This window comes from Conger conger, chromosome 3, assembly GCF_963514075.1.
Source record: "Conger conger chromosome 3, fConCon1.1, whole genome shotgun sequence".
NCBI classification, from domain to species: domain Eukaryota; kingdom Metazoa; phylum Chordata; class Actinopteri; order Anguilliformes; family Congridae; genus Conger; species Conger conger.
The window spans coordinates 20,579,793-20,605,789 of NC_083762.1; the positions used below are offsets into that span (position 1 = coordinate 20,579,793).

The 25,997-nt window shown below is 43.3% G+C and overlaps 1 protein-coding gene across 1 annotated transcript in view; it reads right to left on the bottom strand.

The window, feature by feature from the left end:
* The window catches only part of arrb2b (arrestin, beta 2b), a 31,046-nt gene extending 5,324 nt beyond the window's left edge, over nt 1–25,722 (bottom strand). The window contains exons 1-11 of the mRNA XM_061234215.1: nt 25,540–25,722; nt 9,434–9,464; nt 7,804–7,864; nt 6,703–6,747; nt 6,092–6,288; nt 5,810–5,869; nt 4,397–4,464; nt 4,107–4,242; nt 2,512–2,596; nt 2,230–2,302; nt 622–759 (exon numbers count right to left, since the gene is read on the bottom strand). Coding sequence (XP_061090199.1) covers nt 622–759; nt 2,230–2,302; nt 2,512–2,596; nt 4,107–4,242; nt 4,397–4,464; nt 5,810–5,869; nt 6,092–6,288; nt 6,703–6,747; nt 7,804–7,864; nt 9,434–9,464; nt 25,540–25,562 — 917 coding nt within the window. The 5' untranslated portion in view covers nt 25,563–25,722. The remainder of the gene's footprint in view (nt 1–621; nt 760–2,229; nt 2,303–2,511; nt 2,597–4,106; nt 4,243–4,396; nt 4,465–5,809; nt 5,870–6,091; nt 6,289–6,702; nt 6,748–7,803; nt 7,865–9,433; nt 9,465–25,539) is intronic.
* Between the last annotated feature and the right edge of the window lie 275 nt (nt 25,723–25,997).

Consider the following 25,997-nt stretch of genomic DNA (forward strand, 5'->3'; position numbering starts at 1 on the left):
CTACACTCTCATGAAAATAAGATGGTATTAGTGAAAAAATATCCATTGAATGCTATTTAATGTAATATCATCCAACAGGTCAAACATAACTGAAATTATAAAAATGAGGCTCAAATATAGAAAAGGGATGAGCAATTCTGCAGACTGCATCTTTAAAGTAGACCACAATTTCCCACCAGGGGGCACACATTCACCTCACAGTGCCTGGGAGATCTCAATGCTGGATTTTGTTTAACAAAGTTTTGAGTTCTGAAATGCTTAACTTTCAAAGTGAGGTGTAAATACAACAGAATAAAGAATTTCAATCGATTGAATACTATATACTTGTGATTAAATTATGATAGTTTTGGTTTTTAGTTAATTAGACTTTCCTTGAAGTATATAAGTGCAAAAAGTAATTAATATTATAATAGGAGCTTTATTACCACTGCTTTGATTTGTAGTTATCTTAAATACAGAGTATAAAGCAGTTTAAGTTAATAGCTGAAAATCAAACCAGTGGTAATCAAAGTCCTATTAGAAGATTGATACATTTCAGCACATATATACTTGAAGGAAGATGGTTGTTACAGACAGTAATGGCATACAGCAGACGTTTGTGGTGCACAGGCTGAATCTTACATGGTGCTGGAGGCCAGGTTGGTGTCTTCGTGTTTGAGTTTACCATCCAGCGCCAGGCCCCTCTTCTCCCGGTTGTTGCTCAGCATGGGGGTGAGAGTGTACACCTTACAGAACGTGGAGCTGGGGGACACCTGGTCACTGGAGGGGGGGTGAGATTTCATTTCACATTATAAACCTGGTGTAAATCTCACAAATAACATCCCAGCTGCTCACAGCAAAAAGCCCCACCCACACTTCCAATTCACAGCAATCCAAATTCTGCATGGCAGCATAACAATTTTGGACGCATGTGCATTCCATCCCATGCACGTGACCATTGCTTCGCCTCTCAGAACTTTTAAGGAGCAATTCTATTATCGGAACAACATCCAGCGTGGGTATTTGTTTATTTCTGCACGCAATTCAAATTCAAACATGACATCTTCATTAACCATCCAAAATTCAATCTTAATTCAGATCAACAGACCCACTTCCCAGCACAGTGTGACATGGGGTTCTCAGGGTAAGTAAGGAGTTTAGTGTAGTGTGCCAGAGTGCATGAGTGGACACTAAACACTGATGAGCATGGGGAGTGTTGGGGGGGGGGGGGGGCAGTAGTCGGTTGTGCTTGGCACAGGAGGAATTAGGAGTTCAGCCAGTGGACACACACAGGCTCAGTCAACACATTAAAGTTTTATGTCCAGGGGTATTAGGCATGACTGCTGCGGAGCAATCCTAGAACTTCAGGAAACACAGTTGTTAACATAACCACAGTGGCCAAACCACGCCATTGAGAAGCATTAGGACTAGAGATTTATGTGGTGGTGACGAGATTTGCAGTGGCAGAGTGAAAGCTCCATAGCATTCCTGGATAAAGGGGTAGTTGACAGGCACCAATGATGCGGCAGTTCACAGCAGTGACAGGGTCCTAGATTAACAGGGGCTCAGGGATGGTCCTGATGCGTGGCCAGGGACAGGTGCTTTTAGAGGGGCAGGGAGTATGGGGCTAAGGCCATACTCACCGCCAGGCCAAGTGGCCCAGACCTGCTGTGGTGCGACAGGAGTGCAGCACCTGTAACCTGCAGCACTGAGAGAGAACACCTGCAGTGATGACGCTATATGGAGCAGGGCCACATGGGGCCACTGACCAATGGGAAGAGACATTTGGCCAGGCTAAATGATTTTGGAGACGTCGCTGTGGTGGGGGTGCATTTGGTTTGTCTGCTTGGGAAGAGGACCATAGTGTGCGGAGGACAGACTGAATAAGACCATTCGCTGGGGCTACGGAGTTGAGGGAAGACATCACATTTGAGTGGCTGAACAGCATGGGCAGAAGCAGCAGGGACCGTTGGGATTGGCAGGTACTATAATGTGTGACTGGTGGTCCACGGAACATCTAGAAAATGTACTTAAGATGTGCGCTCCCTCACCAAATTCCCAGATACAACTTCTGTTGCGAGTTTCCGCAGAGACGGGGGGTTTAGGAAACAGGAGGGGGAAAAGTGAACTGAGAAAAAAGGAGGAGGTCTGAGGAAAGAGGACAGAATAGTATAGGTACAGGAAGTCCATAGGGAAGGAGGGAAGTGATGCGGGGAGGAAGAGGAAGAGCAGAAGGAGGAGGATACTCACTCTGCCTCCACCTGTGCCACAGGACATTTGTACTGCGCAGTGCTGAACAGGCAGATATCAGCGTACTGCCGCACTGTGAGGAGAGAGGGGAACAGGTGCAGGGTTACAGGGGCTGGGTAGGCTGCAGCACACGCACACACATGCACACACACACACACGCGTGCACGCACACACACAACATACATACATACATACATATTAACGCACGCACGCACGCACAAACAATAAAAGAGAATGCTGCAAGCATAAGGAAAAGCCCTCATCCTCTTTTCAGTCCCTCACCAGAGATTTTGGCGCGCTTGACGGTTTTGGTGGAGTTGTTGGTCACGTGAACGTTGACACTGATGGGCTCCCCATGGTAATACAGCTGAGGGCGTGAAGAGGAAAGGGAGAGAGTAATTACACGAGCAGAACTCAACTCCCACGAGGTTAACACTGCTCAAACCTGCTAGAGTGCTTGGGAGTTTTTCTTCGGGGCTGAACAACTGAAACGAGTGCCAGAACGAAAAAATGTTCCCTGAAGGACGGCAGTTTTCAACAGAAACTTGCACTCGTGCCGATGTGAGTGCCTCTCGGTGCAAATTTACACAGAAGTATGTTTAAAAGGAGTATTGCAGTGTAATTCAATATACTGAAACACATTTGTTTTGTGTGTGCGTGAATGTGAACGTGTGTGTTTGTGTGTGAATATGTACATGTTTGTCTGTATGTGTGTACGACAGAAAACAAACAGTTGAAATAAAACAATAACTGTGGTTAAACATCTATCCTTTTAACATCGATATTGGGTGAACATTGTCAGAATATACATAGTTCCACTAATTCTGGGGGACCAAAGGTAATTGGACAATTGGCTACTGAAATGTTTTTTGGACAGGTGTGTTAAGTTCCATCATTAATTCTAGCAAAAGGTCTAGAGTTTATTCTAGGAGTGCCATCTGCCTTTGGAGTCTGTTGTTGTCTCTCAACATAAGGACCAAGAACTGTCAATGTTAGCAAAGCAGGCCATCACTAGGCTTAAATATATAATAAATCAAAGAAAGACATAGTCAAAAGAATTGGTGTCGAAATGAACTGTTTGGTACATTGTTAAGACCTCACCAATGAACTATTTGGCACCAGTGACCTCAGCAACAGCACACGATCTGGTAGACCACAGAAGACCAGTAGAGTGGATGACAGAATACTCCTTCCATGATTAAGAAAAATCCCTTTGTAACTGTTCAACAGATTAAGAACACTCTCCAGGATGTTGGCGTAGATGGGTCAAAGACGACCTTGAAGAGAAGGCCACGCCAGCATAACATCAAAGGTTTCACCACAAGATGCAAACCCCTGGCAAGCCTCAAGAATAGAATGGCCAGGTTATGGTTTGCAAAAATGTACAAATGTACAACAAAGAAGATGAACCTGATTTGGAGTGTGGAGGCTAAAAGGAGCTGCTCAGTGAAACAGAGTACTCCCTGTCTTCTGAGAAACATGGTGGTTTGGGTGTTATAGTTTGGGCTGCCACAGGTGCTGGCTCACTTGTGTTCATTGTTGTCACTGCTGATGGCAGCAGTAGGATGAATGCCAAAGTATCCAGAAACATCTTGTCTGCTCAGACCCAAGCAAATGCATGCAGCAGGACAATGATCCAAAACAGACAGCCAAAGCAACCACTGAGTGGATTGTTCTTGATAAACCTTCAAATTAAAACTGGAAGTGTGCACTTTAACCAAATAGTGATTCTTTTATTTCAACAGTTTGCTTGCTGTAAAAACAACCAAAAAAGTGTCGCTGTTCCAATACTAACGGACTGCACAGTATGTACGTGTCTGTGTGCACACGTGTATGAGCGAGTGTGTGTACGGATGAGCACTTGTTCTGCACTGTACCTCCTTGTCCAGGGAGGCCTCCAGGTGCAGGGACCGGTCGGACATGAGGAAGCTGCGGGTAGTCTCCACCATGGGCTGTGGGCCGGGCTTCTCTGGGGCGTACTGCACCTTCCTGATCACCAGCCGCACAGAGTTCCTGCAGCATACACACACATACAGTGCACTGCCACTGATGTACACACACATATGCATATGTATCCAGGTCCTGACCCATGCACGCACATGCACCACGCACACACACACACACACACAGATTGACTGACTGACTGAAGGACAGAAATGTGCACTACCTTTTGTGAATCTTCTCTTCCACAGATTTGGCACAGAACGCTCTGATCTCAAAGTCTACCCCACATGCCTGGGAATGGAGGGGAAAAAAAGAGGAGATGAATGACAGATGGAGATAGAGAAAGGAATGATAGCAAGAGAGTGAATAAAAAGAGGTAGAGGAAAATAAAGAAATGAGGGGAAAATAGAAGAGTGAAAAGGTGTCACTTGCTTAACAGGAAAATACGTGAACGGAGTATTTTTTGAGCATTTTTGAGCAACATCTTTGACAGAAGTAAAAAACTGCATCTACGCAAGCACTTCATTGCCCCAGCTCCGCCCCTTGATTGATGGATAATATTATGTATTCAAACCAACGGCACAAAGTACCCTGCTCATGTCAAACCACCTGAGGTCGAGTTGTGACAGACTGGACCGTCAATTTTATTCTCTATAGATTAGCTTAGCTAGAAATCCTTTTCAGTCTTTCATTGTTCCATTCCAACTCTACTATCAGTATCATTCTTTAGCTTTACATTTGCCATTTTAGTAGTTGTATTTTATAGTTTGTTCGTCAAGATATAGGGAGTCTCGTTTTAGGCTTGTTTATTGTGTTTCCAATTGTAAGGTCTTTTGCAAGTGGGTGATGTCTGGCTCTTTTAGCAGAGATATCTAGTCCTTGGCTGTCAGAGCACCACCGAGTTACTCACAAAACGATATTAAGATTGCTTTTGTAGTTGAAGTTTCTAAATGAAAGTTCAATCACAGTCAGCTAGCTAATGTTAGTCTACTTTTCATGCAAGGATCATTGGCAAGCCTCATACTGTAGTTCCTACAGTATGTTTATTTTTGTCATAATACCTTTGCTAGTCTTTAGGAAACAACACTTGAAAGTAAATTGCTGACATTTTGATGAAATGGCAACCACAGCTTTCTCGATCAACTGTGGGTTCCTATTCAGAAAAGTGACAGACAGGATTTTTTTTTTTTTAAAGACACGTTTGTGACACCTTACTGACTGGTTCTATTGCCCCAACCCTCCTCCCCTCTGTGCTCTCACAAGCCACCCCAATTCGCATCTTTTAAAATCGGGAAGTGGGTGGAGACAGGCCAAATGCTGGTGTTGCTATACACTTTAAGAAAAAGGGAAAACGATTGTCGTTTGTACGTACGCATAACAGCAGCCTGTCTGTGGGAAGACCACTTTCAACTGAGCACTAGACTTTCAATATCACTGCACTTCCAAACTCTGAATAAACATGTTTCTGATCAAATTCTTTGGGTAAATACATACAAGTGTCATGCTGGAAGCCATGATTAAAGGTAGCCTTGAAGCAAACATAAGTGCACGATTGCATGAGGGTACATACTAACACTGTGCATCAGTATGTGTGTGGATGCTGTGCATGAGAGCTGACTGTGGGCAGTTGCTGTACCTTGCCTGTGTCCTCTGGTCCAGGTTGCAGGGTGACTGAACAAGGCAGGTTCTGAGGAACCTGGAACAGACAGATCATTGAGAGGAAAGGCACAGGGAAAGAAGGCAGAATCTCTGATTACACACAACACGGACATGAGAGCCTGAGCCAAGACAGCCATCCTACATATGAGTAATAAATACTCACAGTGAGGTTGAAGGGGTGTGTGATGTATCAGTAGTAAATTGTCACAGTAAAGTTGAGGGGGTGTGTGATGTATGAGTATTAAAGTGAAATGCTCACAGTAAAGTTGAAGGGGTGTGCTTGTTGGCCCAACTTCTTCAGCAGCCTCTCCTGCAGCCGGCTGAGAGGTTTCTGTTCCTCCGGGAGGGGGGGGAAGGCCTGGAAGGTGGAAATGTAGAGGTCCTTCCGAAAAGACAGGCCCAACACGTCCAGGTCCTCCCGCCCATATCGGAATGCACATGTCAGGGTCACGAACACTGGAGGGAGAGCAGAAAGTCGAGATAAGCAAGAGAAGAGGCAAAGAGTACGGCAAAGGAGGAAACACTGAAACCACAGAAATGAACTGGACTGATAAACTGAGTTTCGATCTTCATCGAGCATGCATGTTGCCCTTGTCATTAACTATAATTGCAATCATGTCTCGCCGCTAGTTTATGACATGTCATAACTTAACTGACTGAGCCTATATTTACCAAGAGAACTGGATGTGATGCTCACAGCCTGGATAACTGACGCTTATGAGAATCGGTGTTTTGTAGTTGTTCAGTGACCTTCGTACTTACTGTACGTCGCTCTGGATAAGTGCCAACCAAATAAATGCAATGTAATGTCAATGTAATAAGTGTGCCCAAGGACCAGCCGATAAATTAAGGCGATTGATGTTGCTATACCTTTTCTGTCTTTAAGATATTCGGGATCAATCAACAGAACTCCATCTGCAGAGGGAGAGGGAGCAAGAGTCAGAGAGACAGTGCAAAAAGCACCGAAAGAACACAATAAATGACACTTGCTAGTATATCTACATGGACAGGTCTCCCACAGACAGAAGCAGAGAGAGTAGACTATAGATGATGATTCGGTGTGTACAGCATCTCAGTGGATTTTTCACCAAGATAAAAAGACAGCACTGTCCATCAAGACATTTTTCTTTGCATGCGATTCATAGAGACATAGAGAAGGGTATAAAGTGGACTAGGGTCTTCTATAACAGCTTGTATAAGATGTTAGAATAAATTGAAAATAGAATTCAGCACAATAACAACTGTATTGCACTTGTATTGTCAAGGGTAGTTGCAGTTTAATGCATGAAGCTATAATTTTCTTACGTGCCTGTGTTGTGTATGTATTTTGGATGTATTTTGGATGTGCGCGTCACTGTAAAAATTCCCCAATCCCTCATTAGTGGTAACAGTTCCCCATGGGAGAGTGCATTGACACACTGCCAAGGTAACCCAGAGGAAGCCATACGGAGTTGGGTGTGAGCTTCAGCAAACAAAATGAGAGCTTCACAAACAGGACGCAATGCAAGACAGATAACAGCACAGTAGGAGACTGCTGTGAGTGCAGCAGTCATATCAACACTTCCGGAGGCTACAAAATGGTGGACACACCCCTTGTGTCATTTCACACCTTTACCACATCAAATTTGGCTGACGCTACGATTCCTGCAACCATTTTTGGGACCAACTTCCCCCCTTACAGGTTTGTTGGGGTGCAGATGCGTATGAAATGTATGCAAGTTCCAGACAGCCATGATTATAACAGAGGCAATTTTCCTCCAGAAAATGGAGGGGATGGAAAATTGTCAGTAGAGCACAAAAAGGAATTTGACTATGTAATCAATGTGAAAATGAGAAGGTTCACCATCTATTACCACTTTGGTCAAGCCTAATATCCCATCACACATCTGAACCAAAATCCACTGATGCTGCCCACAAAGCACTTCCAACTAACGGTCATAACGAACATAAAAAGTCCCGTCATATTCTTACCGACTGGGTCCACATGGTCTAGATGATCCACAAAGTCTCTCTTCCCCAGGTATACTGTGAGCTGCAGGGAGACAGAGAGAGGTCAATACCTTCCACACACCAGTTAGTCAATGTAACTGCATGATCAGGTGGCATTCCCGGTCAGACAGCCCTGCGATACTGACCCCGAGACACTTCACTCCCTTCCTGAACACAACCCGCCTTGGAGGCAAAGCACAGAACACATCCTCCACACATACTGCTCCCTCCATCAGAGAGAAGAAGAGAGAGGGGGAGAGAGAGGGAGAAAGAGAAAGTGCCAGAGCGATAGAGCGAGAGAGTGAGATAGAAAGGGGGTTGAAGGCAAAAGGGTAGGAAAAAAGAAAATTGGCCTGAAAGAAATGGGGAGAAAAATAAGGAGATAATGGGGTAATGAAAGGAAAACTCAAGAAAAACAGAGGAGAGAAAAACTTACACAAGGATCTGCACACAAGGTGCAGAGAAAGAAACCGAAGAATGATAGGACCACTACAGGGACAAAACAGGAAACGACACACCCGAGAGGTTTAAAGGTTGAGAGAGAACGGAAAGCTAAGAGGCAGAGAAGTGGAGGAGCAGACGGAAACCGGAGAACAGAGTGAACGCAATAGAACGATCGGAGGCACAGGCAGAGAGGATGACAGGCAGAGTCTAAATACGCCGAGGGTCTACTGAGGAGCTCCACCCCAGAGCACAGAGGAAGAACAGGGAGAAAGAGTAACTGTAGGGAGCTGGTCAACAGGGAGAGAGAAGGTAACATGAGGTTCACGGATACAGAACACCAAGTTACACAGCTCACAGAGTTCCGAACACCGCTACTAATTACTACAAGTAATCACTTAAAAAAAAAAAAAAAAATTTTTATGTGTGTAAAGTGTAATTCCTTCCCTTTTCATAAAAAAAAAAAGATATGATCCGTCTGAGCATACATTGACAAAGAATGGCGCCCCCCTGTGACAGTATGACCCACAGTTGCTAACGAGAGACTACTAAACAGGCAGGCTAATAGAGCTCTCCCAAAAGTGTTCCTTGTAAAATGACATGCACGCAAATGTCATTTTTCAAAATGCTATTAATTTTTAATTAATGTTAAGATTAACCAAATAATGATTGAGTAGAGATTTGCTGGTATAACAGTGTAAAACTGCAATCAGCTGTGCTTCTTGTGCGCTGTTCGGAACATCGTGAATAGGTGTTCGTAACACCGTGAGCTAATATGGTATTCTGAACACAGGAAAGCAGAGTAGTCCTTTCTCATTGTCAAGTGTTTTAGTGTCTGGCAGAGGCAATAAGTAACCATAATTATAAACCACATTCATCAGGAGGAAAACCGTCATTGAATGGACACTAACTTCCCCATATTTTGCTTGGAACACCGCGAGACAACGTTACACTGCCTCAGTCACACACACGCACGTACATACACGTGCACATGTACACGCATACACAAACATGCATACATGCACACAAACACAATACATAAACTAAGACACATACACACTAAACACAGAAACACATACACACATACACACAAACAAAATAAACAAATGCACAGATAAAGACACAGACACAACCAAAATGCTGATAAAACTTTCAGTGAAATTCACCTTACCTTGCAGTTGGGGCTGGACTTCTTAAAGACTCTGAGGGGGAAAAGAGATGCACAGAAATAAAACAATGGGCAGCTGTAGGAATTTGAAAAGCATATATTCATTATTATTCTTTTATTAATTACTCACAATGTTGGGCCATGATGTATTTACACCCCCGTGGCCACACTATTTTTCATTTGCAAATCCCTTTCCAGGACCTTCCTTATCCACCAAGATTTGCATCTTTTTTTATAGTGCTGGTAATCCGAGCACTATAAAAAGAAGGGGAAGAGAACTATGGGGGGGGGAAAGAAAACCTCTCCAGTCCACCCCCTTGTGGTGACACCAAACACTGCACCTCCACAGTCACAGCGAGGCTTTGTACAGAGCTTAAGCTTATCAAAAACTATTTGGCGTCTGAGGAAGAGCGTGAAAAATGTGGGGATGGCGATGTTTAAGGAGAAAATAAGCAGGGGAGGAAGAATGGGCAAAAGAGAGCACGAGTGACAGAGAAGGAGGAGAGGGAAGGACAAAAGAGAAAGGGAGAGTGAAAAACAGATGGAGAAAAACAGGGTGGAGGCTGAATAACGAGGAGATAAATGACAGTATACTTGGCGCTCGGGTCGGCGGCAATAAATAACAATGGCTCATTTGAATCTGAAAAAAAGTGCAGCAAAATCAAGTGTGAGAATGAGTGTGAATGAAAGGAAGAGGGGGAAGGAGAAAGAGTGGGGGGAGATTAAAGGCCACACAATGAGAGAGGGGTGTATCATCCCCAGAGCTAGCAGCTCAAAGGTCATCACAGGAAGATGGAAAAAAATAATAAAAGTACCAAAAAAAACATGATGTGTGATGAGCATCGTGTTTCCTGTCCAAATTGGCCCAGGCCGAGAGCAGATATAAATATCTCTGGTCTGTGGTGCAATAACGCATTCCTTCCCCGACTGCAATTGTTCTGCTCAGCAAAAAGACGCAGCCTAAGCCCCAACAGGAATTCAATGAGGTCCTACGTCCTGTTCTACCACAGCCCTCTCCCCCCCCTGACTTATGGTCCTGCATACTGACACTGGCACCAGGAACGGGGCCATAACGGGGCAGGCGTTCTCCCTGCCACGAGCGCGCCGTAGCGTCGTTCTGAAACGGCGAAGGCACAGAAAAGCGACGTTGGGAGGCAATTGCGCAACGGGCGCACGAGATGAGGAAGCTCGCCCACGCCAGGACTGACGCGGCTCTGCGGCGGTGCCGTGAGTGCGCCGGCGGGACTTGCGCTCCTCGCCACCGCCGCTCGTTCGGAAGTGAACCTTCCCTCGCTCTCCCCTCTCCGTGCCCGTGGGAGCTGCACAATGGATACTGCTTCAGGACTTTTCAACGCTTGTGACCACGCTCCGGGGGAGAAGGAAAGACAATGGCAGGACCAGAACACTGCTGAATGTCTCCCAGTCCCACAGATCAGGAACACATCACCAGCTCACTCCTTCCTCCTCTCCCTCCTGTACCCATCTCTCCCTGCAGTCTTTCCCTCTCCCTCTCTCATCTCCTTCACACATATTTTATCCGTCTCTCTCAGTCTCCAAGACCTGTGTTTCAGCACATATCTCAGATTTACATTTGAATTAAAAATGAAAAGCACATTAATACAGGGTTTCACACTGTCCCTGTCTAATGAACGGGCCTTATTAATGATGCATTACCAACTACTGGCCTTGGGTGCCATAATGCACTGTAGGCAGACCGACAGACACACACGCACAGTCGTATATAATCAAAATCTTCACGTTTAGATTCTGTTGATAACAACACAATAAAAAAAAACAACCGCACACACCCACCCATACAGAGCAGGCTTGGTTACAGAGCGCGTGCAGGTGAAGCGGTCCACCCACTCATTCACAACGCTCTCGCCCTTTGGAAATTCATTTAGGCCAAAGTGCGGCACACACGGGATGAGGGGTGTCTGATGGATAATCCTGTTGGAACTGGCAGGGCGGCTTTTCGGATTTTACTCCATTTTCCCCAAGTTGAAATACACGTACCCCAAATAGGTTCCATTTAGTTGCTATGGCAGCCAGATGAGGCTTTTCTCATGTTCCCATGACAACAAGGCTACGGCGCAGAGAAAACAGATATATGTTTATCAAAATCTGCACTGGGACTTTAACCAAAAAGAGAGGTGCCCATGGCAACACGCACCACCAAAACAGCCTCCCATCACGAAGACACGGAAAGCTGTGGATTTCTGCTCGAGGGGGGACACTGCTACGCCCTCTGTCACGTTTTACAGCCAAACAAAATGGCCTCGCTCAGTCACTCTGATGCATTACACTGACATCACAAGCTAAAGATGACAGAAACCAGTAGGGACAGGACAAAACTGGCTTCGCCCTGCCAGGGTTGGTCTTTTGGTTACTGTGGCCGTTTTCAATGAGAGACACGCCTGTTCATTTGAATCATCACTGGCAGAAACAGGTCTGTTCGCAAATTGACCAGCCCTTCTGTGTGTGTGTGTGTGTGTGTGTGTGTGTGTGTGTGTGTGTGTGTGTGTGTGTGTGTGTGTTTAAGTTCACATATCCATGCTAGTGTATAACAGGAAAGCCAAAAACAATGCAACATTAACTGCAGGGTAGTGCTTCCTCATTCTAGTCCCACCTCTCTGTTTATCAGCAAATCAACCGCTGCTATAGATCAGGGCCAACAGCTCTCATCTGACTGACTGCAACCAGAAAGAAGAAACGCAGACAGAAAGTGGGTTGAGGGGAGAAAGCGTGCGCACGAGTGCGGACATCAGCCAAGAGAACCCGCGATCGTACGATAACAAACCCCCCCCCCTCCCCCCCCAATCTCACGACATGTTCCGACTCGTCGCTTCTTCACCTCATCTTTCTAGCTACAGGTCGTTCTCCCTCGCTCTTCACTGCTCACAACAGCTCACAACAGCTCACAACAGCTCACAACAGCTCACAACAGCTCACAACAGCTCACAACAGCTCATAACAGCTCATAACAGCTCATAACAGCTCATAACAGCCCACCACAGGCTGAGCTCCACAGCAGACAGGCAGACGAGAGCTGTGGTGGTCAGGACGTGGTGACACACACTATGGGCAGCTCCTGTGATGTATCCTTTTCCATACATCACATCCCAGTACAAGGACACATGGCGAGGTGTAATGGGAGCAAAAAACTTTGACCGTTTTAGCAACCAAGGACTGGCCTGTGCGTTTATCTACGCAATTAGGAAAAGAGAGAGAGAGAAAGAAAATCAATCCAAATTTAATTTGGGCCAGGTGAAGAAGCGCTAAATAAAGACTCGTTTATGAGGATGAAGGACATAGAGGAAGAGGGGGGGGGGGGGGGTCATTATAGTGCCTACTGCACTGTGACCGGATACAGCTGGGCAAAAAAAAAAAAAAGTGCTCATAAAATGTACCGAGTGCAGAAAAGATAACATTCAGGGACAGTCTAACTCAATTGTTGTCCTTGATAATGAATTTCCACAATCACCCAGTCAGAACTTTTTAAACCATACACACATCATTGTGTCTGGTGACCTGCTAAAATGGTTGATGCATTATGAGAACTGACCACTTCTGCTGCTTCAGCTCATGACCATTACGGTCTGATCAGGACACACATCCCGGTCTACGAATAGATAGATTATGCAGTCTTCTGCATTACTGTCACCCATAAATCACCCATGCAAGTCTTCAGTCAGGTTTCTCAAATTAAACGGAGTGATGTGTTCAGGGACTTCCATGGCTCAAAAAACTAGAGCTAAATAACCGCCTCACGGTTGTATGCCACGGCCAACCACTCACGATACAGTCTACATCCCTGTCTGTCCAGACTCATTGGTGTTACCTATAATGTAAACAACATTAAATGTTCATTGAAGTATTTTTTTTGCATTACAATTTAGTATTTAGTTAAATGCAGAGTAGTGGTGATGATGATACCTAGAAAAATAATCAAACAACAATTGAAGAATATTCAAAGAAAAGGTATGACTCTAAAATATCAATTAATCATTACATCACCAATCCCCAAACAAAAAAAACCCAAAAAACCAGGGCCAAATTCCAATCAGTTCACCCTTGAGTCTAAGTGGACGTTTGTGCCAGATGTAATGAAATTCCCGCCAGGCATTTCCGGAGATATCACGTTCACAAGAATGGGACAAACGTGAGGTCACAGTGCCATTGACCTTTGACCACCAGAATCTAATCAGTTCATCCTTGAGTCCAAGTGGACGTTTGTGTCAAATGTGAAGAGATTCCCTCAAGGCATTCTGGAGATATCGCGTTCACAAGAATGGGACAAACGTGAGGTCATAGTGACCTTGTCTTTTGACCTTTGACCACAAATCTAAGTTCACAAGAATATTTTAAATATTGTAAAATACAGCTGGCATGGGAACACACACACAAGGGATGATATTGCCTTCACAAGAATGGAACAGATGGAAGGACAACCTGAAAACCCCAAAAAAACAACATTGAACTCAATGACCCAGTATGACCCTGGTTATCACCAAGTTATCATCTGTTTTACTATATTCTTTTTCATTATTGTCACCAATTTCTGAATTTCAAAAAGAATGGAGAAGACAGAAGAGGAATGGCCAGAAAAGAGAAGAAAGGAACAGATGAAAAAGAAAGCTTTAAGGTCAGCTCAGCCATCTCATTGATCATATTCTGTTACAGTATTGATCTGACAGCGTGTCTGTGGAGAAACACTTCCAGATCATTAAGTGGATTTATGACCTAGGGCTCATACACAATGTGCTCTGTGCCTTTCTCCTCAGCTGCATAGCACAACCATTAGATGTGATGAAAATGCTACCAAGACAAAGTTTGCAGGCTACTTTACATCTGAGGCCGTGTTCAAAACCAACTGCATACTAGCATACTACTCATATTACATTCCAGGCTGATTTTCATTCATTTCATTTAAATGTAGTGGTCACCAACGCTGTTCCTGGAGATCTACCGTCATAGGTTGTCCTGCTAAAGATCCTTTAGCAGGATAGTAGATCTGCAGCCCATATGCAGCTTCCTCTGGCTGTCTAGAATTAGCAAAGGCAGAACTGTGCTCTGGATTAAGACTGATCGAGGACAACTATTTGTGCAAAAACTTGCCAACAGTTTAAGAATCCCAGAATGTCTGGAGCTCTCCCAAATATGTCTTCTTGAGTTTTATACAGCAGATATTTTCTTGCCCTGCATACTTTCATACTTTCCGCAATTTGGTCTAAGGGGCTGACTTTCAGAGAAAGAGTGCAGGCCATGCTAACTGAGAAAGATGGAACAAGCCAGACTTGTGTGTATGTGGCACTGTCATCGTTTCTCCCCACTGCCGGCTTTACTCAATTTAACACCTCAACCGCAGCCTTCATCACATGATGCCGCCACTTCCTGCACACAGATATCCGCATAGGCAAACGCTTCCACTAATGTGGGCTGGCGCAGAGAGAGAGAGAGAGAGGTATAAGGTATAAAAGGTATAAAAGGTGATATAAGGTTGTGGCAGCCACATGTCTTCCACACGAAAGGTTGTTTTACTTTCAGTAGAAAATGATCAATTTCCACTGAAGTCAATGTGTTGTCCACATGGCCTCTGCCGTCAGAATGCATTTTAAAACCCTGCCCTACAACAAGCCAGCTGGGCTTGATTTTTGTTACACGTAAAAATACATTCAGCACTCGTGGAGCAAACCAGGAACCTTCATATAGTCAGTTCAGCTGTTGTGGCTAAGAAGTGTGACTATATATTTTTAAAAAGCCAATTTGACATAACAAACTGAGAATGGAAACTTTGCTTCTTTCATTTGGAAAAATGGAGCGGTTCATAAAACTGCATAGCAGGCACTCTGATGGTCCACCCACACAGCCAGCTTTCACAATGACAATCGCAATCACAGCACAGTGGAAACTAACATTCGGGAACCAAGAGGGCAGAGAGAAGAGTACGCACCTGCACTTCAGAAAACGAGCATGGCACTTATTAGAACAAATGTATTCAATGTAATAACACATTTTTTTGAGAGAACCGCTTCACTCCATGGGGTAGGATGGAGGAGTATGATGCTCTGTGGCAAATGCACAGATATTTATAGCTGAATTGATTTAATAACCGGATTAGCTGCATACAATAAGCAGAACCCCCCCCCCCCCCCCCCATCCCGACCACGCACGCATGCACGGACGCACAAACAGAAGGGATGGTCAGTTTACAAACAGAACTTTGGTGAATGTTGAACTTCGTATTTCTTCAAAACATTCTGTCAACATCTCTGAACCCGTTTGCTTCCATTTTAATAAAGAGACTGCTGGGAATGAACAGAGATGCAGCTCAGAAGCATTTTCTGAGGCAGTTTCCGCTTTAGCCAAACTGCACACAACCTTTTTTAAATGCATATAATTTCCAAATAAAACAGAACTTCAGGGCGCAGTATGACATGAATAACCTTAGAAATATTGACTTGCATAGCTCACCAACCAATACAGCTAGTACAGTATGTTATAGAACACAGGGTCATTTTTAGCAGACATTTTCTTGGGGAAAACCCATTGTATTTCTCAATTACAAATATGGTTCATTGCAAAAATACTAAGCTACACACTACAGTCAACTATTATTCATTCTGTGGCTGAAATTTCAGCTGAAATCCTAGTGCAGTATTACAAGTTCCTAAATTTGCAAGAGAACAATTGGCAATGTGACAGGCTTTGGCATTAAGCAAAACGTACCGCTTCCTGATTGTGAATCATTTACTTCCGCTGTCAAAGGCTGATGTGTCAAAAAACATGGACTGTGGTAAAACGCAGGCTTGGGGAAAAGCCATCGTTTACTGAAGGATCTCAAGTAATCTGCTCTCTAGCTCTCTCACTCGAACATGTTCTACTTAGGTTGAAAAAAAACAACAACAACAAACTGTAGGACAGAGACCTTACAAACTACAGCAGTGAACAGAAGAGAAGGACACTGTTCAGGTAGAGAATTCACAACCACCTAAGCCTAACAGCACAGAGGCAGAGTACAGCAGTAGTTAAACGGAGAACAAGCTTTAGCCTACAGCAGTGCCACAGACCTCCCAAACAACATCAGTGAGACCTCACAAGCAGAGAGGTGGATCTAAGTGCATGGAGGAGAGAGCGGGATGGAGAACTGCTTCAGCACTGTTATTTCGGGTCCCAAGCAGAACAGAGCCGACAGACCCACACGGGGCATATTGCGGGTACTATGGCCGGGCTCAGGTGAACAGACTGTGGGGTGGAGGAAATGACTAATCTCAATCTCATGACAAACAGAAATAATGGCACATGCTGTGAAAAACAATGATAATCTATCTTTATGGGGAAGGGGGGCTTCCTGTGCTTTTGCAGAACAATCACAAATCTTCCCATCCCTCGCTTCCTGTAGCCAGGCGAAGGAAGCCCGGCCTAGCACCTCCTCCCCCTCTCGAACACACCGAGCCTTTGGTGAGAGTGTTATATTGGGCGGTGTTCGACAACTCTCAACAAACCACCAGAGTATTACAACTGTTCTTCAGGCAATCTCTTTTTGGAGAAGACGTCCTCTTCCCCAGTTCTCCCTTTATGATAATTTGTTATTTAGCTGACACTTTTATCCAAAGCGACTTACAGTTGATTAGACTAAGCAGGGGACAATCCCCCCTGGATACGAAGTTAATGGCCTTGTCCAAGGGCCCAACAGCAGCACAGTATTTGTCGTGGCTACACCAGGGCTTGAACAACCAACATACCAACTAGGCTACAGGCTGGTATGTTTATGAAAAGCAGCTTAGTGTATTCAACAAGCTACTTACAGCCTGTGCATAAGGAGATATCCAGTACTTAATGGTTTTAAACACAGGCAAGTCTCTTAGCAGGGAATTACTCATTTCTAAATGCCCTCACTGAGATTGTCCTTATTACTCATTAACCTCTACTCAGCTGCCTGTTGAGTATGCGTCAACGCAAGAGCAGAAATTACTCTACTTCCATTACAGATCACAGAGAGCTAGCTGCACTTTGCTTATGCCGGAATCAAATCCGAGCAAACACACTGTACATACAACTGACAAAACCTCAGGAAGGTTGGGTCAGACCAAAATGCATGCAATATACTTAGGAAAAATAACTCAGGCCATGGCAAGACAGCTTCAATCAAACAGCATCGATCTGCACAATATCGTCCAGACAATATTTTAGTCCAGACTTTGTTTGGAGATTGTTCCTCCTAGCTTCATACTCAGTATGAGATTTGAAATTTGAAATTGAAGAATAAAACCAGGTACAAGCTCAAGTATTCAATCAAATGCTCAAGTGGTGCATCACATGCAACTGGAGTGTATAGATAAGATGTTGCATAGCAGGGCGAGCCCATCGATGGCACACATGTTCCAGGAAATCCATCAAGCCCCTTCCAAAAAATATTTTTACAGATGTGCGGCCAATGAGCTTTGTTTCTCCTACTCCAGCCAAAAGGTATTAAGGGTTTAATTTTCCATCCAATCCACCAGGCTGGTCTTTGCACAAGTGTTCTAGACAGAAGCCACTACTTAAAACTTCTTAAATGTTGCAGGGAATTACAATGACAATGGTCCTCTGCCTGCTGCCTTGACACCCGTTTCACTCTTCTGGTGGGACACCTTGGTCACATCACATTTATGGTAAAAAAAAATTAAAAGAGTCTCTGCTTCTCCCCCATTTTGAGGTGAGCTTCATTCAGGCCAACCAATGAGGTGTCCTTTTTATTTTAAATAGTTTAAACACTGGGTCAGGCTTAAATGTAAAAGGTCAATAAAAGAGACATGTAAAAGGCGAGACTGTGAAAATATAAGGGTGTGACTAAATATTAAAATTGGCTTGCTACTGTATGGAGGCTATAAGCTAGGCGAAAAAAGCATGTTATCGCTTGATTTGAATACGCGATAACATGAGCGCAAGTATGGGAATGAGCACAAAACGTGTCATGAAATACCAATCACCATGTACCACACCTTAGATAACAATCTGTGGTATATCAACAAAAATAATACCATCACTGCTTGCCTTCACAAAACAGCAGACCGTAAAAGAATAATTTGCACCAAATAAATAATTCATTATTTACATTATTAAAAATTGTTACATTATTAAAATATTACTAAAGCACATTAACAATTACAGGTTAGGATGCAATCTATTCCATGTTCCTGTAAATTGAACACTGTCGAAACAAGCTGGTTGTATTTTGTAATTGGTAATTACATAGAGACACTGGAGAGTTGGCAAATAGGCCAATCCACCTTCTGCAATGGATTGCGATGAGAACTTTGAAAAGGGGATTGAGAGAGAAAAAGAAGACAGAGAGCAAGACAGCACAGTCACATAAAATGAGAAGCATCAGTCAGCTCTTGGCCAATCTTGCAGGCAGCACACTTCCTCTTTTCTGCTTGCTCGTTTCCTGTCTTGACGATTTCCAGAGAAACCAGTTAGCACTTGGGATGTCATAGTAGGATATTCTGAATGAATGTCATCCAGGCAGTATCATGAATCTGATCAAATGGATTACTAATAAACAGAATGAAACAAATGTTTTTATTGAAATAAAATTCTTGATTTTATAGTTCATTCATTTAATCTTCAGTCTATCAGTGTGCAAAAAACATGGTCCTTCATTACCAAGCAATACATGTATAAGGGCAAGGGACTAAAACAGGCGGGGACAGTGTCTGAATCACTGGGATCAAACTAGTTACATAGTTCATTAATTAATATGAATCTGTATTTTCATCTATAAAAATAATATGAAATAACATGTACATGTACACACACACACACACACACACACACATTACTTGTGTAGGCACAGACGCAGAGAGCACATAAATGTTATGAGCACAGTGTAATGATGAGGCAGTGAGAGTAAGACACACTTTGCAAGTGTGATGTCAAATTGTCATTTTATGAAAAGCATGTGTTGATTCAAAACTTCAACAGGTTTTCCATTTCACAGATGAGGCAGAACTGCCACCACCAGATTGGAAGTCGGGACACACTAAATGCACTACCACGCCTGCTTGACCCAACTGGCACGATTTCACCGCGTTCCCACACAAAAATGAATGACATTCAGTGAGAAACTCAAACACACAATCACACCGTGCCTGTCACTAATAATAAGAGCTTTAAAGTTAATCCACTTTTCCACCTGCTGGTTGAACGCTCAACTCCACAATACAGGACACTGTTCATAGTAAAGCTCTAGATGTTGTAGGAAACAGAGTTGTGAAAGGCGGTTGTACAGGATCAGCGATGACGGCAGGATTTTGACTCTTTAGTGTGAGTGTGTTTATTCCACCACAGCAGTTATGTGGCTGTGTATGAGGGAAAACAAGACCGAACTAGCTGCTGAACAGATCCCACAAACACACAAAGCAGTCCTGTTCCCCAACAGGGGGACAGAGGAAACGGAGGGAGTGAACACTAATATAAAAATGTTCACATCCTCTGTTTGTTACCAGAGGGTTTCTGTCGTTCTAAGTGAGCACAGCCAGTGGAAAGGTGTGTACACTTACCCCCAGTTATATCCAATGGCAATTTGATACACATAGTTCTCTCCCTGGAAATCAGACTGTTGAGTTCTCTGTCCACCACAAACAAAAATCAACGCCTTCACATAATCCCCTCAGATTTAATAAAATCAACAAGACATCTAGCACTACGGAACACTGGACACAAAGAAGCATTACAATAGGTAGGCTCTTGGCATTTTCTTGGAAATTTACATTTTATGGTCAGATATTTCACACGTTCACTACACTTTAGTTAGATCATCTAAGAAAGTGGGCAAAATGTCCCAATTAGGGAACACTGCTCAACAATGCCATAAGATTGCATGAACAGAGATCAAATGCTTGCTGGGCACTATGTTTAACAGGCATACGTTGTTCTCCCGACAAGGAAGAGGAAATTCACGTGAGAGAGGAGAGCACTGCAGTTGCATTGATGGTTCATTCGCAGATGCAAATAGCAGAGAATGTTTTGATAAGAGACAGAGCAAGAAATAATTATGGTTAATCTATGCCTCTTGCAGGTCCTTCGGGATGCTATTAACAGGCTGCCTCCTGTGGACACATGTGGAAAGAAGATTTGCGTCACAGGCAAAGGACTACCTTCGCTGGTTACGTCAGCAACCTTTAACTTGCAGCTGGCGGAGGAATTTAGCAACAATGAACACCAAATAACGCCTTGGAGGAGGCACCCACACTATGCTGCCAACCACGAATAATCCACCAAGATGGCTTCTTTTTCAAGTGTTGCTGTTGAGATTAGTGAATATACTACACAAATACATAGCAAATGCAATCGGTGGAATTGCATGTAAAACAAAAAGGCTCTACAGATTATGTGGATTTAAAAACCCTCAAATTAGAGTTAGACAGTCTGCAAAAGAATGCCATATTCATTCATTCATTTCAAATACCAATGTGCTGGAGTACAGAGCCTCCACAAGAAAAGAGTACCTGTGTCCAAATACTGACGGACTGCACTGTGTATTGCAGTTAAACAAATACTCTCATTGTCTCGATGGACTCTGACAAAATGGTCTGAATCCTGGAAACTTTATCTAGGAAAGTAAATATTGGACTAACAGATCTGAAGGAGATGGGTCTACTGCTGTATCCTTGCAGCAAAATGCTCCCTTAAATACAAAATGACACCCCAAATGTATCGACTGATCTGACCAAAGGAAGCTAAAGTGCATTCAAGTAAATCCCAAAGGGAACGAAAGAAGCGAATAGTGATATGGCTAGAATGAAAGAGGGGTTATAAAGAAAATGTGAAATATTGGGTGCTACAGGTCTCACTATAGGTCTAAGTGATGAAGAGGGAGAAGTGGTGGAGGAAACGAGAAGACCATTTAGTTGTATGTCAGTTTTAAGTTATGTCAATGGTTTCATTTGGTTTCTTTATTGTTACAACTTCTTACCCTACTAATACTATTTTGGTTTAATTGTTTGACACTGTGCTGCAATCTGATTTGTAAAAAATCCAGTATTATGAGGGGGCTACATCTTTAGACCACTTCTCACTTTACTGAATTAATTTCAACTGAGCAACATCATTGCAACAATAGACTAGCCTTTCTGTAGATTCCCTCAAGAGCATTAAGTCGTACAGACGTCACGTCAGCACCTGCTGCAATGTGTACCTGGTAGGCACTGTGGAGGACCAAAACAATTCATCAGGGTGACAGCAGTCTGAAGGGACCAGAGCAAGTGTGATTTCAATTAGCCACCCGCCATCATCTTCATTCGACTGCAACCATCACATTCAGGGAGTCCCACCCAGCTCGAACAACAATACTCTCAGCACGGTTTTAAATACAACTCGCCTCTTCACTCATTGAACTATTTATTTTTAAATACAAATAATTAACAGTAACACAATAGGCCTCCTGGCTTGTGACCCCCGATTAACACCCTGGCTGGTAGTAAACTGGTAAGACTGGAACGCTGTCACTGCAGAATGGAAAGGGGAGGTTACAGTTGAATACAGTATACAGCCGGTTTTACAGTGACCCAGTATAGTGACCATGTCCTGTTCGTGAAAACGTGTTGATCAAAAGATTGATTCTCTTTGATGACATAGTCCTTGGATACAGTGCACAATTACGGCTATGAAGATCTCCTACAGCCCTTGACTATAAGCTCTGATCCGATCTCTAAAAAGCACATGGAGTCATGGAATAGCTTACACCACCTCAGGCAGGCCCCACAACATATTCACTCGATCAGGCACTCAAAAACTCAGATGGAATGAAAACCAGACACACATCTCCACCCAGCACTACGTGATACGAATGCCACAGGGCAGACAAAATAGCAAGCACTGTTCAAATGAAGTGTCTGAGCACAGTCTGCCTGAGAGAGGACCCACCAACTCCCGTTACCACCCTGGCCCCCTCTACCAGCAGCACCACCCAACATCGCTAACGCAAACATTTCGCTTCCCCTCCACAATAACTCCCCCCCCCTTCCTCTCCTTTATAACTTGCCGTCATATTTCGCACTTTCCTAGCAACCGATCCACAGCTGACCATGCTGGCCAGGCAACCCAACACCAGAGACACCACAGACTCAGAGCTCTCAGAATTAATACCTTTTAGTGGCTTCACTTGGATAAACACGCCAGACCATCAGACCGTCCCTACGGTGTCTTAAATGCACAATAATAAACAAAATTGTCAGAGGCTGAATGGGAAAGCCTTTTTCTGTCAGGTAAACATATTATAAACTGTGCTTGGAGCCCTGACCGTAATGAGTGGAAAGAGTAGTGGAAAATAGAAGCAGAAATGCACCTGTCTCACCCAGACTCCCAGGGGTTACTGAAGGACAACATACAACCCAGACATAATAATCCCACTGGAATTAACGCTGGGAGGGTGGAAGAAACATTTTATCAATGAATGAGTTTTAAATTGTCCACGTGACCACAGATATCTTACCCACTAAAGTACCACACTTGTAGTTCTTACACTCATGTGGGTGCCATTTTAGCGAAGATTTTTCACAATGTTATGTTTACTGTGTGACATGCCAGCAAGTACACATCTTTATGCTGTGGCTTAAGTATTTTGAGTTAGCAGTGTTAAGTTCAGTAGTATGTAATATTTTCATAAGAAAATTTTCTTTCACTTTGACAATCTTTTTAAATGTGCAGTATTTCAGCTATTTTCTGAGTGAACAGGTTCAAAACAGATGCTTTACAACAAACAACCTACTCACAAACTCTGCAGGTTTACAGAAATGTACTGAAATCTAGCCAGTAAAACAGCTGGATCCAGATCCAGAACACTACCTTTAGCAAAGGCTTCACAAGGCGAAAATTAGTAAAATGCCATAGAATAAACACCTTCCGGATATCAGAATATGCCTTCACTTATTACAGTGAAATGGCAAAACGCCCAAGACTGAATGATAAAAAGGCTTTAGGAAACATTTAATGCACCACACTGAGGTGAAGTTTGTCTGTGAGTTTCTTCCCACGGTGCATGTGATGCTGCAAATGCTTTGAAAAATGCAAACAGGCCCCTCCATCTGCATCAGCAGACAGTCCTATGTCTCTTGTCCTGTTCCTGCCTTTCTTCGCATCACTGTACACTTCCACTCCCAGCAGTGATCTTAAAGCAATTAAACTATCTTCAATTATATTAATAATAATCCTTTTAATATATTTTCTCTTTAGATGTGATTACAACAAGTGTTTCATGTGCCAGTTGAAAGTGCATTATCATCCCTTTTCTTCACTAGTACAAAGCCACCACTGCCGGTTTTGTGTTGTGTTGAGAGGGAGAAACAATGTAAAAACATTAAAAGTGTGATCATGAATAAGTGAGAATAGAAAAAAAAAAAAAAATTCAGTTCAGTATAGTTATGATAGTTTTTCCATTGTGTTCGTCATCTTTTGCAATTCCATTCTGCTGATATCCACAATCAGTTCCACAGTAAAAATTACAATAGCAACCACAAGGTATCAGCAAAAACAATAAACCTTAACTTTCTCCAGACCGAAAAAAAAGTTTATTTATAATGGTTGTTACAAGACCCTGTCCAGCTGATGTAGGCTAGCCTACACATCTCTTTCTCTCCATCTCAGAAAAAAGGCGAATGTATGTCAGTCGATACAGACCATCAGAGTAGGGCAGGACTTGTCATATGAGACAGTGTTCAACTTCTCCAAAACGGGTCAATCGCGTTAACCCATGAAGACAGATGTGCTACTAACTAAATTGTACATACATTGTGGTATGTCTTCAGCGTGTATGCCGGTTTGCTGTGTTTTTTTAACCAACATTCTCATCCATGTGAGTCCCTGAATTTCAATTGAAAGCACACGTCAAACCCCACGTCATCCTGCGGGGGAAATCTTAGCTAAGCAAATGCACAGAAAAACGAGCTACCTCTAGTCGTTATTTTAACAAACACCACACAATCACTTTGCAGAGCTACTTGACTAACTAGCAGACTGTGCAAATCACCTGGCATCAGTGGGCGTATTAATGATGTCTGCTGAGAGCGCAAATGTCATGTGTAAAAGGCGATTTCTTACGGTTCACAAACGCTCAGAAAGCAAGCCAAACACGCACACAGCTCTGCTCAGCCCGAACAACTACAATGTAATTATACTAGCAAGTACCTAAATTAGCTATTTAACATTAGCTGGATTAGAACTCTGCAACAGGATGAGCGGAACGTGATGTGACAGTGCGTTAGGGAACGTTAATTAATTATCCAGTGATTAACTGATAAACAGATTCACTGTCTCACTCAAAGTGAGCACGAAGGCACAAGCAGAAGCGAGTTGGCTAACGTTAGCGTAGGTTTTGTTGTATTAGCTATCGTTTACTGTACACAACTTGGGTAACGACGTTACACACGGCGTTAAAGAAACCTTTGGCAGAAAACATCCAGGTAACCTTAGCTGGTGATGTATGTATTTCTCATGACACATCAACAGACTGCAACTTGATATTAAATAAAGAAGTTAGCCACGCTCTGACAAACGATGCATAACTAACGTTAGTTAAATATCTAGTAGTAGTTGCAGGCTAGCTAGCAACGTGTAGCCTAATTGAACTTCAGCAACTAGCCAGTTAACGTTAACTCGGTATTCTTCTAACCCAAATGTTGTAGCTAGTAAGCAAGCTAGCCAACTGCCCCCCAAATACGATAGAAATCTGATCGTTGAAGTAAGTTAGTATTTTGGCTACGATCACAAGCTCTAGCTAGTTAGTTGACTAGCAATTTAGCCAATGTTACCCCGCCCTTCGTTTGAGAAGCTATCTTGCAATCCAGCTAATGTTATTAATATAGCTAGCGAGCTACTTCCCCAAATCAACTGTATTTGGATCTGGATCTGAATCCCCGTAGACAATACCCCCTCCCAGATCCCACACTTCACCCTCCCAACTCATCAGAATAAAGATAGCTAGCTAGCTAACCTTATAGCTAATACACGCAAAAGTGTCGCTAGTTTACTTGCTCCTAGTAGCAGGCTGTTGGTGTTTAGCTAGACTAGTTAGACAAAAATACAATGAAATTACCTAACGTTAGCAATCGAAAGTTAACACATCTCACCTTGTGCCCGCCTTGTCGCCCATCTCCGCAGGCCTCTTGTTTTAAAATGTAGCTACGTACTATGTGGCTAGCTATATTATATTTAATAACTCGTTCTACCCCCCTCGCACTCTCATCAGTTCGATCAGCCCCTTCGCTCGCTCGCTCTTTCTTTCTAGCTCGTTTCCGCAGGCTCAAGGCGGAAGCCAGTAGCCCGAGCTTGTGACAGCAAACAAATAGGACATACCAACCTAAGGTGATTGCCACCACTTTTAGCCAATCGATACATGGGAATGCATTTGCGTCATTCGGCCTACATTTGCCCTACCCTTAGAACAACCAATCAAAAGCCAATTTTTAAAGTAGGTTGTCATTTGTTTTAATGGATCAGTGAAATACCAAATCACATTATCGACCAAGTGTTTGCGTATAGTCATTGACCAATTAAATATTTTAAAACATAGGCACGTAATAATTGA